The sequence below is a fragment of the Nyctereutes procyonoides genome, unplaced genomic scaffold (assembly GCF_905146905.1).
Source record: "Nyctereutes procyonoides isolate TBG_1078 unplaced genomic scaffold, NYPRO_anot_genome, whole genome shotgun sequence".
Lineage (NCBI taxonomy): Eukaryota > Metazoa > Chordata > Mammalia > Carnivora > Canidae > Nyctereutes > Nyctereutes procyonoides.
In genome coordinates, this window is record NW_026575131.1 from 47,924,994 (window position 1) to 47,952,602 (window position 27,609).

General features: G+C 42.7%; 1 protein-coding gene across 1 annotated transcript in view; it reads left to right on the plus strand.

Moving 5' to 3' along the window:
* Window positions 1-24,408, plus strand: part of LOC129521282 (adhesion G protein-coupled receptor E2-like) — a 35,809-nt gene extending 11,401 nt beyond the window's left edge. The window contains exons 4-20 of the mRNA XM_055342573.1: window positions 307-357; window positions 653-787; window positions 4,426-4,581; window positions 5,313-5,444; window positions 5,968-6,014; window positions 6,155-6,232; window positions 6,603-6,780; window positions 14,395-14,502; window positions 14,669-14,892; window positions 15,094-15,273; window positions 16,344-16,541; window positions 16,827-17,062; window positions 20,426-20,492; window positions 20,899-20,990; window positions 21,973-22,141; window positions 22,227-22,337; window positions 23,085-24,408. Coding sequence (XP_055198548.1) covers window positions 307-357; window positions 653-787; window positions 4,426-4,581; window positions 5,313-5,444; window positions 5,968-6,014; window positions 6,155-6,232; window positions 6,603-6,780; window positions 14,395-14,502; window positions 14,669-14,892; window positions 15,094-15,273; window positions 16,344-16,541; window positions 16,827-17,062; window positions 20,426-20,492; window positions 20,899-20,990; window positions 21,973-22,141; window positions 22,227-22,337; window positions 23,085-23,099 — 2,177 coding nt within the window. The 3' untranslated portion in view covers window positions 23,100-24,408. The remainder of the gene's footprint in view (window positions 1-306; window positions 358-652; window positions 788-4,425; window positions 4,582-5,312; window positions 5,445-5,967; window positions 6,015-6,154; window positions 6,233-6,602; window positions 6,781-14,394; window positions 14,503-14,668; window positions 14,893-15,093; window positions 15,274-16,343; window positions 16,542-16,826; window positions 17,063-20,425; window positions 20,493-20,898; window positions 20,991-21,972; window positions 22,142-22,226; window positions 22,338-23,084) is intronic.
* Window positions 24,409-27,609: the final 3,201 nt, after the last annotated feature.

Genomic DNA, 27,609 nt, shown 5'->3' on the forward strand with positions numbered 1-27,609 from the left:
TGGGAGAGGTTGGAGTCTCTAGGTTGTGTCTCTGACATCAGCTGTCTGTGTGTTCTCTGTTCTCTCACATGTAGCACCTTGGGTCCCATAAAGGCTATTGTTATCTCGATTGACTTCTCAGGGAGTCCAGGGAGATGGAGGAGACAGGCTGAGTCTTGTTCTGTGTTCACTATAGGAGGCTTGTGGATTCTGCTGGAAAGCCTGGGCTACAGGCAGAACCACCCCCCAGGATGCAATGACCATGCAGACACTGGTTGAAACTGGAGCTTGACTATTCTCTCTTTGTCATCTGTTTTTCTTCCCCAGGGATGTTGGTGCTGCTGCTGTTGACACTGGGACCTGTACAGAAACTGAGAGGTGAGTCTGCCCAGCCAGCTCCATTGGTGACATAAGCTGAGGAGTGCATGCTGGGGTTTGGATTGTCTCACCGACAAGCAGTGGGAAAAGAATCTTATTCCACAGATAAGGCTCACAGATGGTCTTCTGGGTATAAGAGAAGCTGCTTCCTCCTCCCTAAATATCCAGAGTTTCCTGAGCTCTTCCAATGGCAGCCATCCCTTCCTTACCCTCCTCTCCTACTCCTGGACCCCCAAGCTGGCAGCTAGCTCCCTCCATTTCTTGAGCCTTCTGACTGTGGCCTTTGTTCCCACAGTCTCTGCCCCCACAGACTGTGCTCCGTGGTGCCCTCTGAAATCCACATGTGTCAATGCCACCGCCTGTCGCTGCTCTCCGGGTTTCAGTTCTTCGTCTGGGGAGATCTTCACCAGCCGCTTGGACAGTTGTGATGGTAAAGGGGCTTGAGGGGGTGGAGGGGCACAGACACAGTTAGCGGAGATGAGGGGGAATGGGGGAACCCTCAAGGCTTCAGCCTCACTGAGAGCAGCACCCAGCACTTCAACAAGGAAAAGAGATGACAGAGCAAATAGAGTAGGAGGGAAGTGGACAATCAGGTTTTCGTGATCAGTAGGTAGAGTGATGAGAGCTTACACAGCAGAGCTGGGCTACGTGGGTTCAAGATCCAGCTCACCACTGAGTATACCTGACATGTAAGAAATTATTTCTCCTCTCTATGCCTCAGTTTTCTTGCCTGTAAATTGGGGATAATCATTGTACCTACCCCCCACGGATGACGTGAGGTTTAAACTTTACATGTGTGGGAAACGAACTAGGGGTGGTGGAAGGGGAGGAGGGCGGGGGGTGGGGGTGAATGGGTGACGGGCACTGAGGGGGGCACTTGACGGGATGAGCACTGGGTGTTATTCTGTATGTTGGCAAATTGAACACCAATAAAAAATAAATTTATTATTAAAAAATAAATTTATTATAAAAAAAGAACAGGTAAAGACTAATACAGAGCAGACTGTCAAACACAAGCTATTATCATGGTCACTGCTGTTATTATTGTGATGATTCTCATAGCGCAAGGAAAGAGAAGTAGTGGAAGCAACAAGAGGAGAGAAACACTCAGGGCCTGGAAACTCAGGTTCTCCTCCTAGCTTGCTCCTCACAGCAGCCCCATGAGACAAGCAGTTAGCATGGCTTTTCCTTCCCACTTACATCCATTCTTCCCACCCCGCCCCCACACCCAAACAACCCCTCCCCACCTCCGGTACTTACTCATCTGCTCTCTCCATGAGTTCTAGTTTGTTTGTTGCTTGTTTTTAAATTCCACATATAAGTGAAATCATGTGGCATCTGTCCTTCTCTGTCTGACCTGTCTCGCTTAGCATTAATGCCTTCAAGATCCATCCATGTCATTGCAAATGGTGGGACTGCCTTCTCTTTTATGGCTGAGTGATATTCCCCTGTATAAATACACCCACTTTTTCATTATCCACTCATGCATTGATAGAGACAGATTGTTTGCCTAGTATAAATAAAACTGCAATGAACACAAGGGCACGGATATCTTTTCAAGTGAGTGTCAGATTCCTTCAAATAAATATCCAGAAATGAAATTACTGAATCATTTTTAATTTTTTGAGGAACCTCCAGAATTTTTCCCACGGTGGCTGCACTAATTTGCATTCCTTCCAACAGGACACAAGATACCCTTTTCCCCACATTGTCACCAATACTTGTTATTTCTTAACTTTTTTTAATAGCCATTCCAACAGGTGTGAGATGATATCACAGTATGGTTTGGATTCACATCTCCTTGATGATGAATGATGAAATGAATGAGTACCTTTTCATGTACCCTTTGGCCATTTGGATATCTTTGGAAAATGCTTATTCAGATCTTCTCCCCATTTTTAAGTTGGATTGTTTAGGTTTTATCTGTTGTGTTAAATGAGTTCTTTATATTTTTTGAATGTTAATCACTTCTCAGATATATGATCTGCAAATATATTCTCCTAAATTATAGATTGCCTTTTCACTTTGTTGATGGTTTCCCTTGCTGTTTGGAAGCTTTTTAGTTTGGTGTGTTCCCTTGCTGTTTAGAAGCTTTTTAGTTTGGTGTGTTCCCACTTCTTTATCTTTGTGTTTGGAGTCAAATCCAAAAAAATCTATGCCGAGACCAATTTCAAAGAGCTTATCCCATGTTTTTTTTCTATGAATTTTATGCCTTCATCTTTTTAAAAGATCATAATTGGGCTCAAAGAGATTGATTTATCCAAAGGCACAATTAATAAGGTCATAGAACCTAGATCAAGGTCTAAAACAAAAGAGCTTTTATTCTTCAAGAATGCAAGATCATAAAAGAAATTTATATGCTTTAAATATGGTTAACAAGGTAAATTTTATGTTATGGGCATTTTACCACAATAAAAAAATAGTGGAGAAAAGGGGAAATGAACAATTTTTGCACCAAGAAATATTCTTCTACTCAAAATCATCTTAGATGCATATTTATTGATAATAAGAGAAAATGTTCCTGATATGTTTGAAAAGCAGAGGGAAAAAAATAACCTAAATCATCCAGTGGTCCATGTAGTAGACTTACAGTTGATTTTCTTTGTTCTTATTTTTCACATTTTCTTTGTTTTCTAAGTATCCATGTGTCATTGGGGAGAAGATGTTATCAGATTTAAAAAAGAAAAGATATCATTGTGACTATTAGCCAGTCTTGATGCATTTGCACATGTGTCTGTCATAGAGATTCATGGCTGGGTGATCATGCTGAGGAGATCCTACTGCTAATATAACTGGATCCCAGCTCCTTTCTGGATTCACATCTATCTGGTTGAGGGGTTTCCTGTCCTCATGCCTTCCACACCTTGCACCTCATTCTCAACCATCCCCTTTGAGTAGCTCAGGGACTCAAAGAGCTGAGGCTGGACACTGTTGGCTAAATACAGCAACAGTTTTATAAGAACCATGGACACAAAAATGAGTAAGAATGCAGGGACAGAACATTTGCTCTTGTACATTCCAATCAAGGGAACAAGACTTCGAGAGTCTGAAAGGACTCAGCATTATGCTGAGCAGTTTCCCACCAGAACTTGTGGACTTCCTTCTAAGGCCCCAGGTCCAGGCTATGGGACCATAGCACCAGGACATGACAGATGTGGGAAGATGCACACCTGATCCATTCATGTTCACCCCCATCTGGGCAATTGGAATGCCCTCTCCTCTTTTTAGATGGTGGCAATGGTGAGAGATCTGTCCTCAAGGTTGTGGGGTGGGGTGGAGGCCCAGCTCTGTGAGTCCCTGAGCTACTAAAAAAGGATCTGGCTATGGATATCTTTCCTGTCATGTTTAAAGAACAGGTAGAGATAAGATGCCAGAAAACATCCCCAATGGCTTAGCTGTGTGCAGCTTCTTCATTTCACTTCCCCAATGTCTTTTATAAGAGAGGACATCCCTCCAGAGTGGAGATAGTATGACTCCCACAGAGACATCTTGGAGAACCTTAAAAATGCCTGACATTGGGATCTTAAAGTAGCAGGTAATAAAGACTGTGGGATTTACTAGGGTCACAGTGAGTAATCAGAAGTAGAAGCTATCAATGGGTAGGGGCCTGACCACCTGGCTTTGTCCTCAGGTGTGAATGAGTGTTATCCTGGACAGATTCCAGCCATGACTCCCTTCACTGAATCAGCATTGAGAGTGGCCTTCAGTGCCACTAGTCACCCTGACTGGAACCCACCCCCACATCCCCAGTAGTGCAAACAGGGACTCAGTGCCTCCATCCTCCCTACAAGGCCTGCAGAAGGGGATGCAGATCTCCTTCCAGCCCCCGTCATGGTACAGCAGAGTGTCTGAATCTAGGTACCCTCAGGCCCAGCCAGAGAGTAGAGATGAGCAGAGCAGGCAGCACACTTTCTAGAGTGGCTGGCTCCAGCTCAGACCTGCTCCAGGAATGCCACCTGCAAACTGAGTTCTCTCCAGTCCTGTTGGCAGAGTCAGGCTGGAGGTAGGCCTCTGCCCTGTAGGAACTCACACCTTTGGGAGGTGACCCTTTGCCCTGTTGTGTTCTAGACATCAATGAGTGTGGACCACCCCCAATAGTGTCCTGTGGAAAGTTAGCAGACTGTCAGAACACAGAGGGGAGCTACTACTGCATGTGCATCCCAGGATATGTGCTTGCTTCTGGGGCAACAATGTTCATGGATGAGAGTGAGAACACGTGTCAAGGTAAGAACCTCCCCATCTTCCATACCCTCATCCATGAGGCTTAATCTGCTCCACTTTCTCCAGGCATCGGACAGCCATCCTCAGCACCTACCCAGTCACCCATCCGGCTTTAAACCCCAGGGCTCAGAGCCCTCTGCAGAGGGTCACTTTAAAGCATCCCCTTGCCCCCCTGCTATCTTATTTTTGTAAAATAAAAAAAGGATGGCACTCAAGATATTTCAGAAAAACTGGGGCATCTGGGTGTCTCAGTGGCTGAGCATATGCCTTTGGCTCACATTGTGATCCCAGGGTTCTGGGATCGAGTCCCACATTGGGCTCCCTGAAGGGAGCCTTCTTCTCCCTCTGCCTATGTCTCTGCCTCTCTCTGTGTGTGTCTCTCATGAATAAATAAATAAAATATTTTTTAAAAAAAGATATTTCAGGAACTCACAGGATATTGTTTCCAGTGCAAAATCCCTTCTCATCATCATCAACTGCCAGGATGAGACCTTTCCCCTGCAGAGCCTACTTGGGTTTAGCCATGCCAGGAAACCTCAGACTTCCTGGCCATGTTGGACCCAGGAACCCCATCCAGAAACACTGCAATGGGAATATGGGAGGGCCAGCCCCCTTTCCTGGGCCAGAATTCTCCCTGGGCAACAGTTATGACATCCAGGTGCCCCTTCTCAGCTACCCAGCCTCTGTATATTTCCCTGCACAAAGCTTACCCTGACTGTCCCAAATAATTTCAGTTCATAATACTACGAGCAGACCAGATGACCAGAACCCAGAAGGATGTTGTGTCAAGCCTAAGCTGGATAACAAGGATCCACCCCCATACACACATGGAGAGCTGGATGATAAGAGGTTTTCATCCAGAAGAGGTACCAATGGAAGTTATCATTGAACACCAGCAAGTAAGCAGTTGCCGTGATGGAATTAAAACAAAGTCCATCACTGGGAGCCAGACAGGATCTTGATTGGGAACTGTGGCACTTTCCCTGCACATGGTTCCCTAGAAGACCTACTCTGGCCTTTGTCCAAATGCTCAGGCTAGGACATAGATGGCCATGATTTCTTCACCTTGGCTGAAAGCTGCCCAGGGAAGCTGAGGGCATTGGGGCTGAAGACAGGGAGGACTCAGTCCAATTCCATCCACACCTAGATAGCTGAGCATCTGGGCCACCACATTGACCCATAGTGCATCTCTGTATGAATAAGAAAAGGCACCCACTCAACAGGGAGGAGATATAGGGCCTTCCTAATGCTTATATGCCCAACTAGGGTCCCTAAATAACCAAGTGACCACATGGGAATTTACCTAGCCTTACCTATCCCCAGACCACTCCCCTCAACACACACACACAGATATTCTCACACCTAGTGAACCACCGTTATCCCCTGCAGGCATCTTTTTCCCCACCTGGACTCCACCCCGTGGAATCAAGAGCCAGGTGAGTGGCCCCAGCAGGGACCGTAAGACAGGAAATCCTTCCTTAAAGCATGAGCCCCTCACCCTGCCTGGCCACCATTTTCCTCAAGCTTCAGGACCCATACTGAGGCTCTTTGACTTCCTCATCTCCCCTCTCCCCAGACACTCTCTCGCTTCTTTCAAAGAGTCCAAGATCTGCACAGAGAGTTCAAACCAGACTTTGTCCAGAACACCATCCAGGTAAGACCAGAATCCAGGGGAAACAAGTTGGAGGCATCCCATCAAGGCTCTCTGAGGGCCCACCTCTCCCAGGGTGGGCAGGAAAAGCAAACATCCAAGTATTTGTACTCACTATTAGACACCTACTTGCACTTACAACCCTTCCTCTTACTATTCCTGGAATTTGGGTTGATGTCATCCTTGCATTCATGAGTAGGATTGACCATGAGTGGCTGGATTGCAGGGGTAATCCCAGGATATCCCAAACAATGCCACTTTGATCCCCCATATAGATAGTCTCTAGGATCTTTACTCTGAGGCTAAGTGGACAGCCTCTTCATGCAGTCTGCCTGGCCCATGAATCACTACTTCAGCAGCTGCTTTCCCCCAGGACCTCATACAGGGGGTGGATGAGCTGCTGGAGACCCCCGAGGACCTGAAGGCCCTGCCTCACTCAGAGCAACACCGTGTGGCCACTAATCTGCTCACTGGCCTGGAGAATTCCCTGAGAAATATGAGCCAGGCCCTGTCCAATGGGACATTGACCTTCAATGCATCTGCAGGCACAGGTAAGTACTGGGCTCCTGCTCTGCCCGTTCCCTACCTCATTTGTTTCCCGATCTCACTGGAGCAGAGAGACCATACTTGTATCTTAGTGTTACAGTTATAAACAACTTTTAAAAAGTGGTTAAAAAGAAATGAATAAATTATGCTAAGTAAAATAAGTCATAGAAGGACAGTGACATGTGATCTTACTTATATGTGGAATCTTTTAAAAAAAAACACACACACAAACACAAGCTCATAGATACAGATTGGTGGTTGCCAGCGGTGGGGATGAGAAGGGTATTCGTGTGGTGTGTGGGTGTGGGCAGTGAGCTAAATGGGTGAAGGAGGTCAGTAGATACAAAATAAATAAGCCATGGGATGTAAGGCACAGCATTGTGACTATAATTACTAATATGATGTTACATATTTCAAAGTTGCTACAAGAGTAAATCTTGAAAGTTCTTATCACAGGGAAAAAAAATTTTTGACTGTGTGGTGCCAGATCTTACCTAGGCTTTCTGTGGTGATCCTTTTGCAATATATACAAATAAGAAATCATTATGTTGTACACTTGAAACTAGTATAGTGTTCTATGTAAATTATACCTCAATAAAAAAGGAAATGAATAAAAGTATAATATACATGTTAATACAAAATAAATTATGAGCAGATGAATTAATGATAGTGAAGAATTTAAGAGAAAAGAGAAATGGCTTCCCAAGAAAACAATTTATTTAATTTGGATTAATATGAATTTAATACAGTCTGATATTTAAGTGTTTTATTTGAGGTAAAATTCATGTACCATAAAATTCTCCATTTTATTTTTATTTTTTTTTATAAATTAATTTTTATTGGTGTTCAATTTACCAACATACAGAATAACACCCAGTGCTCATCCCGTCAAGTGTACCCCTCAGTGCCCGTCACCCATTCACCCCCACCCCCCACCCTCCTCCCCCTCCACCACCCCTAGTTCATTTCCCAGAGTTAGAAGTCTTTATGTTCTGTCTCCCTTTCTGATATTTCTCACACATTTCTTCTCCCTTCCCTTATATTCCCTTTCGCTATTATTCATATTCCCCAAATGAATGAGAACATACACTGTTTGTCCTTCTCCGGTTACTGTGGCCAAGTTCAAAAAGGATGTTGCCTGAGTTCTTCTCTGGGATTTTGATGGAATCTTGTCTCACATTTAGATCTTTCATCCATTTTGAGTTTATCTTTGTGTATGGTGCAAGAGAGTGGTCCAGTTTCATTCTTCTGCATGTGGATGTCCAATTTTCCCAGCACCATTTATTGAAGAGACTGTCTTTCTTCTAGTGGATCGTCTTTCCTCCTTTATCGTATATTAGTTGAGCATAAAGTTCAGGGTCCACTTCTGGGTTCTCTGTTCTGTTCCATTGATCTATATGTCTGTTTTTGTGCCAGTACCACACTGTCTTGATGAACACAGCTTTGTAGTACAACCTGAAATCTGGCATTGTGATGCCCCAGATATGGTTTTCTTTTTTTAAAATTCCCCTGGCTGTTTGGGGTCTTTTCTGATTCCACACAAATCTTAAAATAATTTGTTCTAAGTCTCTGAAGAAAGTCCATGGTATTTTGATAGGGATTGCATTATACGTGTAAATTGCCCTGGGTAACATTGACATTTTCACAATATTAATTCTGCCAATCCATGAGCATGGAATATTTTTCCATCTCTTTGTGTCTTCCTCAATTTCTTTCAGAAGTGTTCTGTAGTTTTTAGGGTATATTTTGAGAACCATTTGAATGGTAAATGGTTCTCCAACCTTTTATTTTCAGGTTGTAGGTGTCCTTCTGTCTAAAATGAGTCTCTTGTAGACAGCAAATAGATGGGTCCTGTTTTTTTATCCAGTCTGAAACTCTGCGCCTTTTGATGGGGTCATTAAGCCCATTCACGTTCAGAGTTACTTGAACTTCTTCTTAAAGGGGAGTTTTAAGAGTCCCCCTTAAAATTTCTTGCAGAGCTGGTTTGGAGGTCACATATTCTTTCAGTTCCTGCCTGTCTTGGAAGCTCTTTATCTCTCCTTCCATTTTGAATGAGAGCCTTGCTGGATAAAGTATTCTTGGTTGCATGTTCTTCTCATTTAGGACCCTGAATATATCCTGCCAGCCCTTTCTGGCCTGCCAGGTCTCTGTGGAGAGGTCTGCTGTTACCCTAATATTCCTCCCCATGAAAGTCAGGGACTTCTTGTCTCTTGCTGCTTTAAGGATCTTCTCTTTATCTTTGGAATTTGCAAGCTTCACTATTAGATGTCGAGGTGTTGAACGGTTTTTATTGATTTTAGGGGGGGATCTCTCTATTTCCTGGATCTGAATGCCTGTTTCCCTTCCCAGATTGGGAAAGTTTTCAGCTAGGATTTGTTCAAATACATATTCTGGCCCTCTGGCCCTTTCGGCGCCCTCGGGAACCCCAATTAAACGTAGGTTTTTCTTCCTTAGAGTGTCGTTCATTTCCCTTAATCTGTCTTCATGGTTCTTTAATTGTTTATCTCTTTTTTCCTCAGTTTCCCTCTTTGCCATTAACTTGTCTTCTATGTCACTCACTCGTTCTTCCACCTCGTTAACCCTCGTCGTTAGGACTTCTAGTTTGGATTGCATCTCATTCAATTGATTTTTAATTTCTGCCTGATTGGATCTAAATTCTGCAGTCATGAAGTCTCGTGAGGCCTTAATGCTTTTTTCTAGAGCCACCAGTAGCTGTATAATGGTGCTTCTGAATTGGCTTTCTGACATTGAAGTGTAATCCAGATTTTGTAACTCTGTGGGAGAGAGGGCTGTTTCTGATTCTTTCTTTTGAGGTGAGGTTTTCCTTCTAGTCATTTTGCTCAGTGCAGAGTGGCCAAAAACAAGTTGTATTGGAACACGGGGGAGTATCACTGGTCCGTCTAGCTGGTCTTCTGGGGGAGGGGCCTGCTGTGCTGATTTTCAGGTGTCAGCACTTGGGGGAGCTGCTCTGCCCCTGCCTGCTGCAGGGCTCAGCGGGGGTTGTTTACCCCGTGGGACCCAGGGAGGAACAGCAGCAGTTGCTATGGCAACTCTGGAAGCCTGGATTCAGCCTCCGCAGGAACTACGGGGCTCGGGGCTCTCGGTTCTCCGTCCGCAGGGCCTGGAGGCTCCGGGGCGGGGCCGCTGATCTGCTCAGCTCGGGGCAGGAGCGTCCTCGCTGTCCTGGGCCCTCCCGGCCTCTGCCTGTCCCGGGGGAGGCCGGATCCTGGGCTGTGTCCCGGCGCCCTGTGCTCCGGGGCCTGCGCTGGTGGATTCGCGCTCCCGCCCCGCAGCCCCCTCCGCGGAGCCGCCGCCCGAGCCCCTCCGAGCTGCTCCGGTGGTCCCGCCGTGCGCGCTGCAGCCCTTAGGGAGCTCGGGGCGCTCTCCCGGGGCGCAGGTGTCTGTTAGTGTCCCAGGGAGCCTGAGGGCATCCCCGCTCTCCTGGGTCCTGCTCCAACTCCCTGCGAGCCCCTTTCCCCCGGGAAGGTTGGTGCAGCTCCTGCTCCTCCGGGACGGGGCTCTCCTGTCCTGGGGACACTCGCCCCGGCCTCAGCCCGGCTCCTCGCGGGGCCCCTCCCCCTCGGAGGCCTTTTGTTCCTTTATTTCTTTTTCCCCGTCTTCCTACCTTGATAGAAGCGCGAACTCTTCTCACTGTAGCATTCCAGCTGGTCTCTCTTTACATCTCAGGCTGAATTCGTAGATTTTCAGGATGGTTTGAAGGTTATCTAGGTAACTTGGTGGGGACAGGTGACTTGGGGACCCTGCTCTTCCGCCATCTTGCCCCTCCCTCAAATTCTCCATTTTAAACAAAGTGTGCAATTCAGTGGCATTTATTTTTTTTAAGATTTATTTATTTATTTTAGAGGGAGAGAGAAGGCAAGAGCAGTGGGGAGGGACAGAGAGAGAAGAAAATCCTCAAGCAGACTCCAAGTCGAGAAGGAGCCTGATGCAAGGCTCTCTCCCATGACACTGAGATCATGACCTGAGCTGAAATCAAGAGTCAGATGCTCAACCAACTGAGCCACCCAGGTGCCCAAATTCAGTGGCATTTAGTACACTACAAAGTTGTAATCATCGCCTGTACTTCTAAAATATATTCATCAGCCCTGAAGTCAACACTGTGCCTCCTTCAGGAGTCATTCCTCATTTCTGCCCTCCCTCAATCCCTGGCCACCACTGGTCTGTTTTCTATGCCTGTTCTGGACATTTCATATAGAGAGAATCATACACTATGTTGCTTCATAGTGTGGCTTCTTTTACCTATTATAATGTTTTCAAGGTTCATCCATGATGTAGATTCTATCAGTGTTTCATTCTTTCTTATGGCTGAATAATATTCCATTGCATACGGATACAGCACCTGTTCAGCCCTCCATGCACTGATGAACATTTAGTTTGTTGCCACTTTTCAACTATTGTGAATAGTGCTACTATGAATATGGGTTCATGTTTTTTGGCTGAATAACTGTTTTCAGTTCTTTGGGGCTACACAATTAGCATTGGAGTTTGTGAGTTATAGGGTAATTCTATGTTCAACATTTTGAGAACCTCCAAATTGTTTTCCATCCCCACCAGCAATGGGCTCCAATTTCTACACCTTCAGCAACACTTGGTACTTTCCTTTTTTTGTTTTTGCTTGGTTTTTTTTTGTTTTTTGTTTTTTGTTTGTTTGTTTTCCTGTAGTCTTTTCAGTATATGTCAGGGGATATCTCATGGTTTTGATTTGCATTTCTCTGATGATTAATGATGTTTTGCATCTTTTTCTGTAAATTGTTGAAAATATGTGTAACTTTTTTGGAGAAATGTCTATGCAAGTCCTTTGACTATGTTTTAATTCATTTGGCTTTTCGTTGTTGAGCTGTAAGAGTTCTTTATGTATTCTGATAGTAGACTCTTATTTTTTTTATATTTTATTTAAATTCAATTTGCCAACATATAGTATAACACCTAGTGCTCATCTCATCATGTGCCCTCCTTAATGCCTGCCACCCATTTACCCTACCCCCCTCACCCACCTCCCCTCCTGCAACCTCTTAATTGTTTCCCAGAGTTAGGAGTCTCTCATGGTTTGTCTTCCTCTCTGATTTTTCCCCACTCAGTTTCTCTCCTCTCTCTTATGGTCCCTTTCACTATTTCTTATATTCTACATATGAGTGAAATCATATGATAACTGTCTTTCTCCAAGTGACGTCTTTCACTCAGCATAATACCCTCCAGTGCCATCCATGTCAATGTAAATGGTAGGTATTCATCCTCTCTGATGACTGGGTATTATTCCCTTGTATATATATATGCCACATCTTCTTTATCCATTCATCTATTGAAAGACATCATGGCTCCTTCCACAGTTTGGCTATTGTGGACATTGCTGCTATGGACATTGGAGTTCAGGGGTGCTCTCTATGACACATATGATCCACTAATTTTTTCTCCCACTCCATAGATTGTCTTTGCACTTTCTCCATGGTCTTTCACTTTAATGAATAGATGCTTCCATTGTGATGAAATTCATTTTCTCTGTTTTTTTTTCTTTTGCTAAATGGATATTTGGTGTCATACCTAAGAATCCATTGCCAAATCCAAGGCCATGAAGATTTACACCTGTGTTTTCTCCGAAGTGTTCTAGTTTTAGCTCATAAATGTAGGTCTTTCAGATGAATGGATGAAGAGAATGTGTTTTGTATATATATATGTTATATATATTATATTATATAAATGTGGTTTGTATATATATGTATACATATATATATATGTATGCAATGAATATTACTCGGCCATCAAAAAGAATGAAATCTTGCCATTTGTAACAACATGGATGGAACTAGAGGGTATTATGCTAAGTGAAATAAGTCAGAGAAAGAAAAATATCTTATGATTTCACTCATATGTGGAATGTAAGAAAGAAAACAAATGAACTTAGGCAAAGGGTAGGAAAAATAAAATAAGATAAAATCAGGAAGGGAGACAAACCATAAGAGACACTTAACTATAGGAAACAAACTGAGGGTTGCTGGAAGGAAGGGGCAGTAGGGGATGGGGTAACTGGATGATAGGCATTAAGGAGGATACTTGATGTAATGGGCACTGGGTGCTATATGCAACTGATGAATCACTAAATTCTACCTCTGAAACATATAACACACTATATATTAATTAAATTGAATTTAAATTTTAAAAAATGAAATAAATTTTTAAAAAATTAAATGTAAGTCTTTGACTTATTTTGAATTAATTTTTCCAGCTTCCTTTTTTGTGTGTGGATAGCCAGATGTGCCAGGACTTGTTGTGCCAGTTTTTGTTGAGAGACTTCTCTTTTTCCACTGAAGGGTCTTGGCACCAGTTGTTGGAAATTAATGAACCAGAGATGTATGGGTTTGTTTCTGGACTTTCAATTCTATTTTACTGGTCTGTCTGACTCTCTTTTGTCAGTGCCCTACTGTTCTGATTACTGTAGGTTAGTAATCAGTTTTGAAATTAGGTGTAAGTACTCCAATTTTGTTTTTCATTTTCAAGATAGTTTTCAGTATTTGGCCCACTTGCAATGCCCTGTGAAGATTAGGATGAGCTTTTTCATTTCTGAAAAATTAAATAATTAAAACTATTTTGGAATCCTACTAGAGACTGCATTGAATCTGTACGTCTCTGAGAGCACTACTGCCATAATAATAATGAATCTTCCACCCATGAACATGGTTTACAGTTTTCTATGTACAAGTCTTGAGCAATCTTGCATAAAATTATTCCTCATATTTTATTGATGATTTTGGCATCTATGTTCATAACAGATTGGTTTATAGTTTTATTTTCTTGTGATTTTTTTATTGGAGTTCAATTTGCCAACATATAGCATAACACCCAGTGCTCATCCCGTCAAGTGCCCCCCTCAGTGCCCGTCATCTAGTCCCCCCAAACCTCCACCCACCTCCCCTTTAACCACCTCTTGTTCATTTCCCAGAGCTAGGTGTCTCTCATGTTTTGTCACCCTCACTGATATTTTCACTCATTTTCTCCCTTTTCCCCTTTATTCCCTTTCACTATTTTTTTATAAATTTATTTTTTATTGGTGTTCAATTTGCCAACATACAGAATAACACCCAGTGCTCATCCCGTCAAGTGCCCTCCTCAGTGCCCGTCACCCAGTCACCCCCACCCCCCACCCACCTCCCCTTCCACCACCCCTAGTTCATTTCCCAGAGTTAGGAGTCTTTCATGTTCTGTCTCCCTTTCTGATATTTCCCACTCATTTTTTCTCCTTTCCCCTTTATTCCCTTTCACTATTTTTTATATTCCCCAAATGAATGAGACCATACAATGTTTGGCAAGTTGAATTTAAATAAAATATTAAAATTACATATGATATCTAAAATATGCATATGCTATATTATACTTATGTATGCATTCCATAAATTATACAATATGTAATATTCAACATCATATTATATATTATATGGTTTTGTGTATTTTTATATTATATATACAGTATCTATATTATAGATTTATGTAATGTATTAAATATTTTTATAAAAACATATCTATATACACACATAAAATGATATTATACCAACCACTACAGCCACAAATACTAACCTACTCCCCTATATAACTCTGACATCATACAGACCTGTCCCTGAAACTGTGGGAGCAAGGAGACAGAAATGTCATCTTGAGTCAGAATCAGGTGAAGATGATGTTGAACTGGGATGCGGTGCATGATTCTGGTGACTCAGGTAATGGCCGAGATGGGAGGAAGCTCACAAGATGCCAAAGGATGTGACAAACAGGGAACTGAAGATTAAAGGGAAAGGGGGCTTTAGTGGGACCACAAAGAGTCCATCTGAAGAGGACGGGGTTCATTGTGCACCGCAAGATATCAACATCGGTCTCGTCCTGCAGGCCCTTCTGTGGTGGGCCTCATCTCCACTCCGGGGATGGGAAAGTTGCTGGCTGAAGCCCCTCTGGTTGTGGAGCCTGAGAAGCAGGCAGTTCTGCATGGGGCACACAAGATCTCGCTGCAAGAAGCCTCCCCTGTCCTGCTCTCAGATGTCATCTCTGCATTTATGAGCAACAAGGTCACCCAGAATCTCAGTTCCCCCGTCACTTTCATCTTCTCCCACCATGTGAGTGCTGATGGCATGGGGCTGTGGATGTGGAAGAGCCTGGGTCCTGGGCACAGCCTCACTGCCTAACTCAGCCTTGAGGTTCTGCGGGAGGTCCCCCATGAGTGCATCATTCCCCCAGGAAAGCCCTTTGCAAGCCAGCTTTGGATAAGCATTTCTGAGCACCAGAACCACCAACTCCCACCTATGTTTTTCCTACAGTCAATGACCCCTGGGCCAACACAAAAGGTGTTCTGTGTCTTCTGGGAGCACAGTCAGGATGGATCTGGTCATTGGTCCACCAGAGGCTGCACAATGGTGAACAGTAGAGATACCAGCACCACCTGCCAGTGCACCCACCTCAGCAGCTTTGCCGTCCTCATGGCCCACTACGATGTGCAGGTGAGAGCCCTGAAAGGGGCTGCACCTCATGTCTATTACTTTAAAAAAAAAAACAAATGTTTATATCTTGTGGTTTCTTCAGAGCAGCAGTCAGTCATGGTGTGGCTCAGTTGCTGTTCAGGGTCTTACAAGTCTGAAATCAGCCAGAGCTGCATCCTCCTCTGAGGCTCAGGGTCCTCCTGTGAGCTCCCTGGTTGCTGGCAGGTTTCAGTTCCTTGCAGTTGTAAGACTGGGGTTCCACTTTCTAGCAAACTGTGAGCAGGGGACCTTGCTCAGCTCCTAGGGGCTACCTCCCTTCCTTCTGTCATGGGCTCTTACACAGTGTATTGCCATTTTTAACCAGAGGCCAGCAGGAGGAGCCCTCTCACCGCAAACACTCAAACTTTGAATCTTCTCTCAGAGTGCCCAGAGCTTTTAAGAGCTAACATGATTAGGCCAGGCCCACCCACAATAGACTCCCTCTCTTAGAGACACAGGACCAGAATTACAGCTCCAAAATCCTTTCACAGCAGCACCTCAAATGGCTTTAACTGAAGAAACTGTGTGTACACATTCTATCATTGCCAAATTAAAATTCTGCTTATCACAGGGATCTTCAGGACAGGAAGGCTATAGACAGGGGCTCTCTGGGGCCTTAAAAGAAAGATTCCGTGGTAGCAGAGGTCCAATGGGGCCAGGAAAGCCAGTGAGTGCAAGTGGGTTAGGAGTTATGTTTGCCTGCTCCCCTGGCCACGTGAACTGGTTACTTCCTCTGGATTACAAGCAAAGACTTACTTAGGTGATCTGTAAAGTAAAATAAACCATTGGGGATTCCAGAGCTTTGTCTTAAGTAAGGACTCTCTTACTCCTCACTTCCAAGGACTGAGTTAATCAGTTCAGATTTCCATAAAATTCTAGCATTCTGATCCTGGAGGAACTTACCCAAAAACATAAACTTACCTGCCTCCTTCTTTCTTGATTTGCCTACAACAAAAATAAAAACAAACAAAAAAAATTTAAATGGAAGAGTCATTACCCCAGACCAGGAAAATGTGACTGTGATGTCTTTGCTTCTCTTGGCTGGATCCCAGGAGGATGATCCCGTGCTGGCTGTGATCACCTACATGGGGCTGGGCACCTCTCTGCTGTGTCTCCTCCTGGCAGCCCTCACCTTCCTGCTGTGCAAAGCAATCCAGAACACCAGCACCTCCCTCCACCTGCAGCTCTCGATCTGCCTCTTCCTGGCCCACCTGCTCTTCCTCATCACCATTGACCAGACCAAGATCAAGGTATTGACACAGTCTCAAAGGAGCCCCTGCCCTGCCCCAGAGGATGCTCAGTTCATGGAGCTGTGCTGCATTGATATCTTAATAAAATAAATAATATTGGGTCCCAGGGATATTTTGAAGGGTAAATAGCCTATTCCACATTGACTAACGAACTAGAAGACAAATCCTCTCCTGACAACTCCATCATATATATGAGCATTCTCTCCAATGCAAGGTATGGAACAGGTCCTGGGGCCACCCTCCTCTCTGACAATCACTCCTGGTGGCACCTTTCTCCTCCCCCAGGTGCTGTGCTCTATCATTGCGGGTGCCTTACACTATCTCTACCTGGCCTCCTTCACCTGGATGCTGCTGGAGGCTCTACACCTCTTCCTCACTGCACGCAACCTGAAAGTGATCAACTACTCCAGTGTGAGCGTGCTTATGAAGAAGCTCATGTTCCCTGTGGGCTACGGAGTCCCGGCTGTAATTGTGGCCATTTCTGCTGCATCCAGGCCTCACCTTTATGGAACACCCACCCGGTACGTGCAAATTTCCACTGTCCTCTTCTCCAGCATGACCATGGCCATCATAGAACCAATAATGATTTAATTCCATCAGATCATGATAAGCAGAGAAAAGGTCAATGACTACTCCAAAAACATCTACCTGGTGAAAGATTGTGTTCACTGAAATAATTGTTTTTCAGTCATTAGGATGTAATTATTTTAAATGTTTATTATAAAGTATGTTAATAATTATCTATTTAAATAATATTGTGCATTATGTTAATAGCTGTGCATTAATATAACATTAATGGTGTTTAATGATTACAATTTTTTTTAAAATTTTTATTTATTTATGATAGTCACAGAGAGAGAGAGAGAGAGAGAGGCAGAGACACAGGCAGAGGGAGAAGCAGGCTCCATGCACCAGGAGCCCGACGTGGGATTCGATCCTGGGTCTTCAGGATCGCGCCCTGGGCCAAAGGCAGGCGCCAAACCGCTGCGCCACCCAGGGATCCCTAATGATTACAAATTAATCTTTACTTAAGATAAATGAGGTGATGGTTTTTAATCTTTTAGATTTCATTATTTTAAATATAGAAGGAACATTCCAGAAAGATTGTACTCTAGTTGGTAAATTGTTGCCCACAGGGGCACTAGTTAACAATTTTGAATGGCTTTACATATATTCTAGAGTTGAAAAAAAAAAACTGGAATTGGTCAGAGAAGTAAGCAGAAAGGCTGAAATAAAAGGGATTATATTAAAGACAAAAAAATAAATAAATAAATATTAAGTGTATATTATATTAATAGCTATTTTATATTAATGAATACAGTCTATAATATAAATAGCTTTATATGTATTAGTAAATATATGTTAATATAGTATTCATTGCATTGATTGAGGGGCAGTTTTATCCTCCAGAAAGTAAAACTGAAATGAATAGATGGCATTGATTTGTGTAAACTCTCTTCTAATTTTTTTTAAGATTTTATTTATTTATTCATGAGAGACACAGAGAGAGAGAGGGAGGGAGGGAGAGAGAGAGAGAGAGAAGCAGAGACACAGCCAGAGGGAGAAGCGGGCTCCATGCAGGGAACCTGACATGGGGATCGTGGGACTTGATCCCCGGTCTCCAGGATCACGCCCTGGGATGAAGGCGGCGCTAAACCGCTGAACCACCTGGGCACCCCAGCTGTCCTCTCTTCTAATTTTAAAAGAAACAGAGGGTCATTTGCATGATGAAGTAACTGACCACAGCTAAGATCTAGAAACAACTTCTGATATACAATCACTGTTTTGTGTGTCAGCTCAAATCATCCCCCACAACCTATGAAGCAGAAACTAGTATCAAGCCATTATACATATGAGGAACTGAGATACAAGGAGATTCACTAACATGGCCAAGGTCACACAGCTGGTTGATGGCAGAGTTGGTCACATGCGTCTGGCACTCACAACACACACCTATCCTGATGACATGAGTACTCAGCTGCATCAGCAAGCCCTGGCCAGCTAGCCTCCCTAGAGAGTTGAGCATAAAGGTCAGGGAACTTTTCCATAAAGAGCCAAATAATCAAGACTTCTAGCTTTGTGGGCCCTCTGGTCTTTGCTGCAACTACTCAGCTCTGTCATCCGAGCACAGAAACAGTCACAGACAATCCAGGAGGGAAGGACTCTGTGTTTCAGTAAAACCCGCTTACAACAGCAGGTGGTAACCACCCTGGCCCACAGGCTGCAATTTGCCAACGCCTCCCTTCAAAGCTTCACTTTGATTGCTTCTTGCTGGGTCCGTTTGACCCTCTCCCTGGCCCTCACACCTCCCACCTTACTCACAGCTCCCCTCTCTGGGGCTGAAGTCCAACTCTGTCATTGCTCTCAGAGTGGTCTTGAGATGTCTGACCTGTGGGCATGTGAGTACCTGTGTCCTCAAGAGGAATAATGTATGTAGTGCTCATGAGCCTTACCACTGGGGCAGGCTCACTGTGTTGTTTCATTTATGTGTTTTTACTCATCTCTTCCATGGTCCAAAATTTTCACCTTGTCTGTACACCTACTCATCCCTCATACCTCAGCATAAATACAAATCAGTTCTTTCAGGGAAACCCTTCCCAAGTATCTGGATTTCCTATACTCTGGACCAAGTTATGGATCCCACTACATGTCCTCATAGCTCCTCATACTTTTTTTTTTTTGCATGTTAGACACAGTATTTTATTTTATTTTTTTATAAATTTATTTTTTATTGGTGTTCAATTTGCCAACATACAGAATAACACCCAGTGCTCATCCCGTCAAGTGCCTACCTCAGTGTCCGTCACCCAGTCACCCCCACACCCCGCCCTCCTCCTCTTCCACCACCCCTAGTTCGGTTCCCAGAGTTAGGAGTCTTCATGTTCTGTCTCCCTTTCTGATATTTCCTACCCATTTCTTCTCCCTTCCCTTCTATTCCCTTTCACTATTATTTATATTCCCCAAATGAATAAGAACATATAATGTTTGTCCTTCTCCGATTGACTTATTTCACTCAGCATAATACCCTCCAGTTCCATCCACGTCAAAGCAAATGGTGGGTATTCATCGTTTCTAATGGCTAAGGAATATTCCATTGTATACATAGACCACATCTTCTTTATCCATTCATCTTTCAATGGACACCGAGGCTCCTTCCACAGTTTGGCTATTGTGGACATTGCTGCTATAAACATTGGGGTGCAGGTGTCTGAGCTCCTCATGCCTGATCATAAAACTAATCATTTTGTTTTTATCTAAGGGCTAATTGTTGATCCTCCCACATCACTGATGTCCCCCTGAGGACTGAGACCACTCTATCCTAATCCAACTGGGTCTTCAGAGCCAAGCACAGATCCTAACATAGAGGAGACACTCAATATTTGTAAAAAAAAAAAAAAAAAAAAACATAATTTGTTGATCAATACCTTTATTTTCTTTTTAAAAATTATATTTATTTCTGCCAGCATACCTGGGAGTCAAGACATAGAAGAGCTTTTTGAAAGGAACTCATTTTTTTAAAAGACCACTTTAGTAAGGTGTGATTGACATGTAAAATGATGTATGTAATTAAATGTACACAACCTGATGAGTTTGGGGCTAATACCATGACCACCATTGCCACCATCAAAGGCATATACAAAGTTGTAGTTCTGCAAAAATAAATAAGTTTAGATCTATAGCACATAGTGCATATCATTAACAATAGTGTATTATATACTTAAAGTTTGCTAGGAGGGTATGTTAAATGTTTTAACCAAAAAAAAAGCAATAATAAAATAATGAATGAAGCAGGAGGAAACACTAGAAGGTGAGGGAGATGTTTATTTATTAATCCTTTATCCACAAGGCCCATATTTTCTTGAATCTCTTTCCATCTCTCTTAGGTGCTGGCTCCACACAGACAAGGGATTTATATGGACCTTCCTTGGCCCCATCTGCACCATCTTCTCCGTGAGTAGTGCATGGTATCAGAGCAGCCCACCTGCCCAGCTGAGGATCATTCAAAGGCCAGGTGTATCCGGAGGGTTACAGGCAGGATGAGCAATCATTCCAGTTGCCCCAGGAATGATGAGAGGTTCCCAGGAGGCAGGAATTCCCACTGTAAAACCAGGACTAAGGTGTTTCCTGAGACATAGCACTGTAAGGACTAAAATTCGGAATTCCCATGCAAATTGCTTTGAAGTGGTCATCAAAGTTACGGGACAGACATGGGCCTGAGTTACTACTGGGTGTTTAGTCTGCTTTCCTCGGACTGTTTGAAACTCAAATCTTCCCTGCTGGGTTAGGTGTTGGGTGAGCAAAGAGGAAATTTTGCCAGATGTGGAGTGTAGGTAATATATCTGTGGGTTTTCTGCAGATAAATTTGGCTTTCTTTCTGATGACCTTTTGGATTGTGAAAAAGAATCTCTCTTCACTCAACAGAGATGTATCCACCCTCCGGAACACAAGGTGAGGATGGGTCAGAGGTACACACCGCCCCCCATACAGAGCATTATCCTCCTGGCTCCAAGGCTCTGATGTCCCTTCACAGGGCTCCCTAGGGGACTGGAGGAGAGAGGTGCCACCACCCTCCTTGGCCACCAGCTCAGATTCTGTGGTTTGTTACTGACACCCATGCCAAAAACATTCCATCTGTGCACACCCCACCAATAAACTACTTCAGCTACAGAGAGAACCAGCTTTGTTCTGATAAGCAGGGATTGCTACTATGGCCCTATGAAAAAGGTCCTGAGAACATTCATACCCTTATAATGTATTCAGGAAATCACATAGCAGTTTCCAGAACCACTCCAACCCATCATGCCCATACCTTCATGCATGCTCTGCCCTCTGCCTTACCCTTACCTTGCACCCAGTGAACTCAGCTTCATCATCCACATATCACATCATCTGAGAGTTTTGGAATGTCCTCTGCTCTCCTCAACTTTGCACAGAATCAGTGGCCTCTATTCTGGGCAAAGCATGTCCTGGCTCATTCATGGGGAGGGTGAGGACAGGAACAGCCCTAGATTGGACCTGAGCAGAAGTAACTCACTTTGCAAAGGGTATAAGTGATCATTTGTTTTTGGGTTTCCACTAGACTTTAAGACCTGCAAGAACAGAAGTCTTGTCTTTGTTGAATGCCCTGACCCCAGCCTAAAGCCAGGTGCACAGAACATTCTGGGTAATGTTGGTCGAATAAAATTGGGGGTCTTCATGAAACATCATGAGCTTTTTGAGACTCGCATTCTGTAGTGTCACCATAATCCTCAGTCCAAGTCAAAATGCCATCCTGGACCCAAATAGTGTTTCTTTTTAGGGAACCATTGACAATAAAGATCAAAGTCGATCACAACTCAGTCAGAAGCATCCATGGAGTAGATATGAAACCAGCTCTGGTTGTGTTGCTCTTTGTGTAGGCATCATGAGCCTCCTTTCTCTTCCTACCCAGGATGCTGACATTTAAAGCCACAGCTCAGCTCTTCATCCTGGGCTGCACATGGTGCCTGGGTGTCCTGCAGGTGGGTCCAGCTGCCCACATCATGGCTTACCTATTCACCATCATCAACAGTCTGCAGGGTGTCTTCATCTTCCTGGTGTACTGCCTCCTCAGCCATCAGGTATCACTGCCCAGCTCCCACCTGGGACTCCTCCCCTCTTCCGTCCCCTCAAATGAGCTGACCCAAGCATGCTTTACCTCTGCAGGTACGAGAGCAATACAAGAAATGGTTCAAAGGTGTCAGGAAAACCAAAGCTGAGTCTGAGCAGTACACTCTCTCCAGTGGGACCATGTCCAATGCCTCCAAACACAGTGTGGTAAGATTTTAGTGTTCCCAGAGCACTAACCAATCCCCTTGGGAAGTTCATGCCTACCTCACTGGACAACCTGGGGTATATAGCAGTCAATGCCCTAGGATGGCTCACACTTGGTTTTCACCTGGACTACCCTGAAGGCACTTCCCTGTCTTGAAAGGAGGTCTTTTTATACTTTCATTCATTTATATGCTCATGTTGACCCTTGCACATGACTGTCCTCTTCCCCACAAATGTAAAGCACCCACATTGTGTGACATGGGTGCAATCCCTTTTTAATTGTACTTAGTGACAAAATACAGAGTACTCATAAACAGAAAAAGATGCTGTGGTCAACCAAGGAATCAGGAAGTAATGATCTGTAACACTGTTACACAAGATGCTCAGAGTCACCGCACATTAATTATCTCAAGTCACTCTATGCCATCCCTGTATGTGATGAACAATAAATATGTATCTATAGTCATAAAATTAAATTGAAATAAGTATTAAGCTGGAATGGAGACTTCTCTTCAAAGTCTGCAATCATTCCTAGTGTTTCCAAATACACAAATACTGCAAAACCCCGCTAGAGAATCACAGACGGCAGAGGGGAAATCCCAGCAATGTGAATTATACTGAGCATTTGTATGTTCAGGTTAACAAAAAACCTTTTCTCTTCTTAGGCTTCTCTTGACAATATTTTGTAGTTTTCTGTGTACCCATCTTGCACTTTCTAACATAGAATCATGTTTACACCTTCCTTCTTAGGAGAATTATAATTAACAGCTAAACCTGATGAACTTGTCTCTTAGAAAATGAAGAAAATACTGGCTGCCATCCTTTGGACAAAGAATATAAAAAATGCTTTTTTTCATGTTTGTTACAAATAACTCTTCTTGGCACGACTGTGGGAGAAAGTATGCAGGAAATATTTGACATTCGGTTGCTAGAAACTTGGATTTTCTGGTGCATACAACACTCTCATCTTACTCCCAGTATAATCAGGAACTATTACCGAATATCTCATTAGAAGCCTCTTCTACAAAAATTCTTCCTCAGGTTGATGATATATAATAAGGAAAACTTGCCCCATAGGACTTTCCTAAAATAGCATAAGAGAGGAAAGTAATTCACATACCTGCATATAGTGTAAACAACTAATCCCAGTTGCTCAAGACATTCCCAGTTTTAGTGCTGGAAGTATTACATCCCAGAAAACACTTTGGTTACAGAAAAGTAGACCAGTTGGTCTCTGTATAGCATGCCTCAACTTCACTCTCCATTTCTAAGGACTTACTAATTTTTTATTCCAAAAATATGTGCTGGGAACAGATCAAGAAGATCCAATTTCTAATTTCACAAAATTTAAATGTGAAGAAAAAAATTTCATCAGAGCAAAATTAGAGCTTGGGACTAGAATCTGCATCTTTATGTTTTTTAAGTTGAGTTGTGGAAAAAGGTGTATACAGCTACTACACATTTTGTGAAATGTATTTCAGGATAACATATTATTTCACCTTCATCATGCAGCCTAGGCAAGATCTAAATCTAGAGCAGTTACACCTACAGGAAACTCTCCGTGGGTTTCCTCTGACCAATTCTGTATCAATTTGAATATCAAGGAAAATGACTGTACATGATTATATTTTAAATAAATATATCCATGAATCCATAGTGATACTTTAAAATATCAGCTAATAGATGCAGAAAATACAACAGAATTAGAAGAGAATGATTCTTTCAATATCCCGTAAGTGGCCACTAAAAGCATTGACTGAAAGGCTTTGGAGAGCAGGCTGGGACCATAGCACCAAAGAATCACCTCAAGACTGCCAACTAATTACAAAGGCTGAAGTGTACATTTGCAATGTAGAGATCTGACAGCCACCATCTGAAATTAATGAAGTTTAATATCATCAATGGTGGGCAAACTGACCTATGTATCTCCTGATATGTCATGAATTTACAACATCCCATTTTTAGTCAATAAAGAATTATTAACAAATCAGTCTAACTGAGATCTAATCCAGCCTTTAGACTATGGAAAATATCAGAAATGGAGACAGAACATAAAGACTCCTAACTCTGGGAAACGAACTAGGGGTGATGGAAGGGGAGGAGGGGGGGTGAGGGTGAATGGGTGACAGGCACTGAGGGGGGCACTTGACGGGATGAGCACTGGGTGTTATTCTGTATGTTGGTAAATTGAACACCAATAAAAAAATAAATTTATTATTTAAAAAAAAAGACTATGGGTTGACAAAGTACAGCATGCAGTCCAGATCCAGGCATCTGCCTGTTTTTGTTAATAAAGTTTTATTGGAACACAGCCACACCCATTCATCGATGTATTGTCTATGGCTGCTTTCATGCTATAATGTCAGAGTTGAGTTGTGACAGAGGCTGTAAGGCCACAAAGCCAAAAATATTTGCTGCCTGGCCCTTATAGAAGAAACTTGCTGGTACATATCCTTTTAGGTAACTTTCAGTATATAGGTAATGCAGGAGACAAAACAATTTAAGTGACATCATGAAGAAACCATCAGGCAAATCCTGAGCATAAGCATTCAACAAGACAATTGGCCTGGCCTCTTCTAAAACCAATATCATTTTTTAAAGTGACTAGATGTTACTCTAAATTATAAGAAATGAAAGTGACATAACAAATTCAGAGTCAATTTTAGTGGCACTCTGGTTCAGATATACAGCTGTCCATGACTTTTTGGAGGCAATTAGGATAATTTGAATATGTATCAGACATTGAAAGTTATTTTGAAATCATTGCTAATTTTCTTAGGTATAATGATAGTATTGTGGTTATGTAGAGAACATTCCTTGAATTCACAAATACTTGTGGAAGAAGTATTGACGAATGAAGTGTCATGATGTCTGCCACTGACTATCATATGTTTTAGCAAGAAAATTTATCCATGTGTGGAAATACATTGAGAAAAATGTTTTAATGTGGCACTATGTTAACAATTACTGACTCTGGATGGAGAGTATATGAGTATTAATTATATCACTTTTCCAAGTTCTAAGTTTAAAATGGTAAATAAAAGGTGTCAGTCTGGGTAACGGGCACTGAGGGGGGCACTTGATGGGATGAGCACTGGGTGTTACGCTATAAGTTGGCAAATTGAACTCCAATTTAAAAAATATGTAAAAGCCCTCTAAATAAATAAATAAATAAATAAATAAATAAATAAATTTTTAAAGGTGTCAGAAAAGTAAGTAATATACTGATTAGCTATTAATTCATTAAAGATATATACCCTTGTAAATTCCTATATGTCCAGATAAAATGCCTTTTCCTCTGCACAAAACTAACTTTGTGAATGGATTTTTTAAATATTTTATTTATTTATTTGAGAGAGAGATAAAGCTTGCTAGCAGGGAGGGTAGGGGAAAGAGCAGAGGGAGAGGGACAAGCAGACTCCACACTGAGCTTAGAGCCCTACTCAGGGCTTGATCCTATGACCCTGAGATCATGACCTGCCTGAGCTGAAATCAAGAGTTGGCAGCTTAACCAAATGAGCCATCTCAGTGCCCCAGAATAGATATTTTCTAAAACTAAGAATTTTCATGACTAATGGTGGTGGATTTAAAATCAAAAATTAAAAGTAAAACAAAATCATTAAAATATAAGAAAATAGAGGGAATCTTCACTTCTGCCTAGAAAATAAAAAGTGGGGGACGCCTGGGTGGCTCAGCGGTTGAGCATCTGCCTTTGGCCCAGGGAGCCAGTGATCCTGGAGACCTGGGATTGAGTCCCACATTGGGCTCCCTCCATGGAGCCTGCTTCCCCTTCTGACTGTGTCTCTGCTTCTCTCTCTCTCTCTCTCTCTCTCTCTCTCTCTCTCTCTCTCTCTTTCTCTGTGTGTCTCTCATGAATAAATAAATAAAATCTTTGGAAAATAAAGAAAATAAAAAATGGAAACAGGTATTGCTTTCAACCTAACAATAAGAAAAATCCACATAAACTACAAAATCATTCATTTTCTTGAACCTATAAGAGAGGGGAGGTAAAGACAACAAAGTAGCCTAAAGTCTAAGGAAAGACAGGATCATCCACAGAGAGACCATCAAGAGTCCTGGCTGACCTATGGCAAAGGACAAAAAGAAGTCATCTGGGTACCATAGAAAGACTTAAAGAGAACTTACATTTCTGAATGAATTGCTCAGACCCAAGTGTAGACAATCCTGAGAGTATGGAAAGTGCCACTCTTAAGAGAGTGGCAAAAATGTGGAGAGACTCTCTTAGATGCAGCCACACAAGGAAGGTCTACAGCTGAAAGAACAATGAGAAAAAAATCTTCTGGCAAAACAGACGGTAAGTACAAATAAAAAGGTAACACCAGAATAAATTGAAGCCCAGAGTGCAAGGCCTCCTGATTAGACTCAAGCTCCCTCAAAAGTAGCCTGCCAGAAGAATAAGTGTGCCTATTTCCAGTAATAAATAGCATATGCCTCAGTGTCTGCTGTTCTACACACATTGTCCAGCATTGAATCAAAAGTTATTAAACACAAGTAAAACAGCCCATGTAGAAGTCAACAGAACCAGACTTAAAGAAAACTAGCAGCAAGGGAAGTTTAAAATAACCCTCCTTCACATTTCAAAGGCTCTAGTGCAGTAGTTCTTACCTGGGACACACTTTTGCCCCAGGGAATATTTGGCAATTTCTAGAGATATCTGTGGTTTCACAGCTGGAGGGGTACCTACTCGCATTTAGTGAACAAAGGAAAGAGATTCTACTCAAAGTTGTACAATATAAAGGACAGCTCCAGACAAAAAGAATTATCCAGGCCTCACCTTCCCCACCCCGTGTTAATAATGCTGAGCTTGAGAAACTGCTGGAACTCCCTTACATTACATAGTGGCTATAAACAGGTGTTTTCCTATCCTCCATTAGAAACAAGAAAATTTCTACAGCAACATATACGTGTAAAGAGAAACTCTTTGTTCACAGAAAATTTCATATTATCTTCTGTTATCCCCAATATTGAGAAATCCTGTTCTACTGGGAAAAGGAGATGATATTATGAATTTATAGAAAATTTCAAAGAAACTACAGGCCACAATTTAAAACTTCATTAATAACATCCTTTTAATCAAAAGTCAAAGGCTTAGAGGGGGAGGTAAATTTTATTTTTTTATTATTTTCTTAATAATAATTTTTTTATTGATGTTCAATTTGCCAACATACAGAATAACACCCAGTGCTTACCCCTTCAAGTGCCCCCCCAGTGCCCATCACCCATTCACCCCCACCCCCCACCCTCCTTCCCTTCC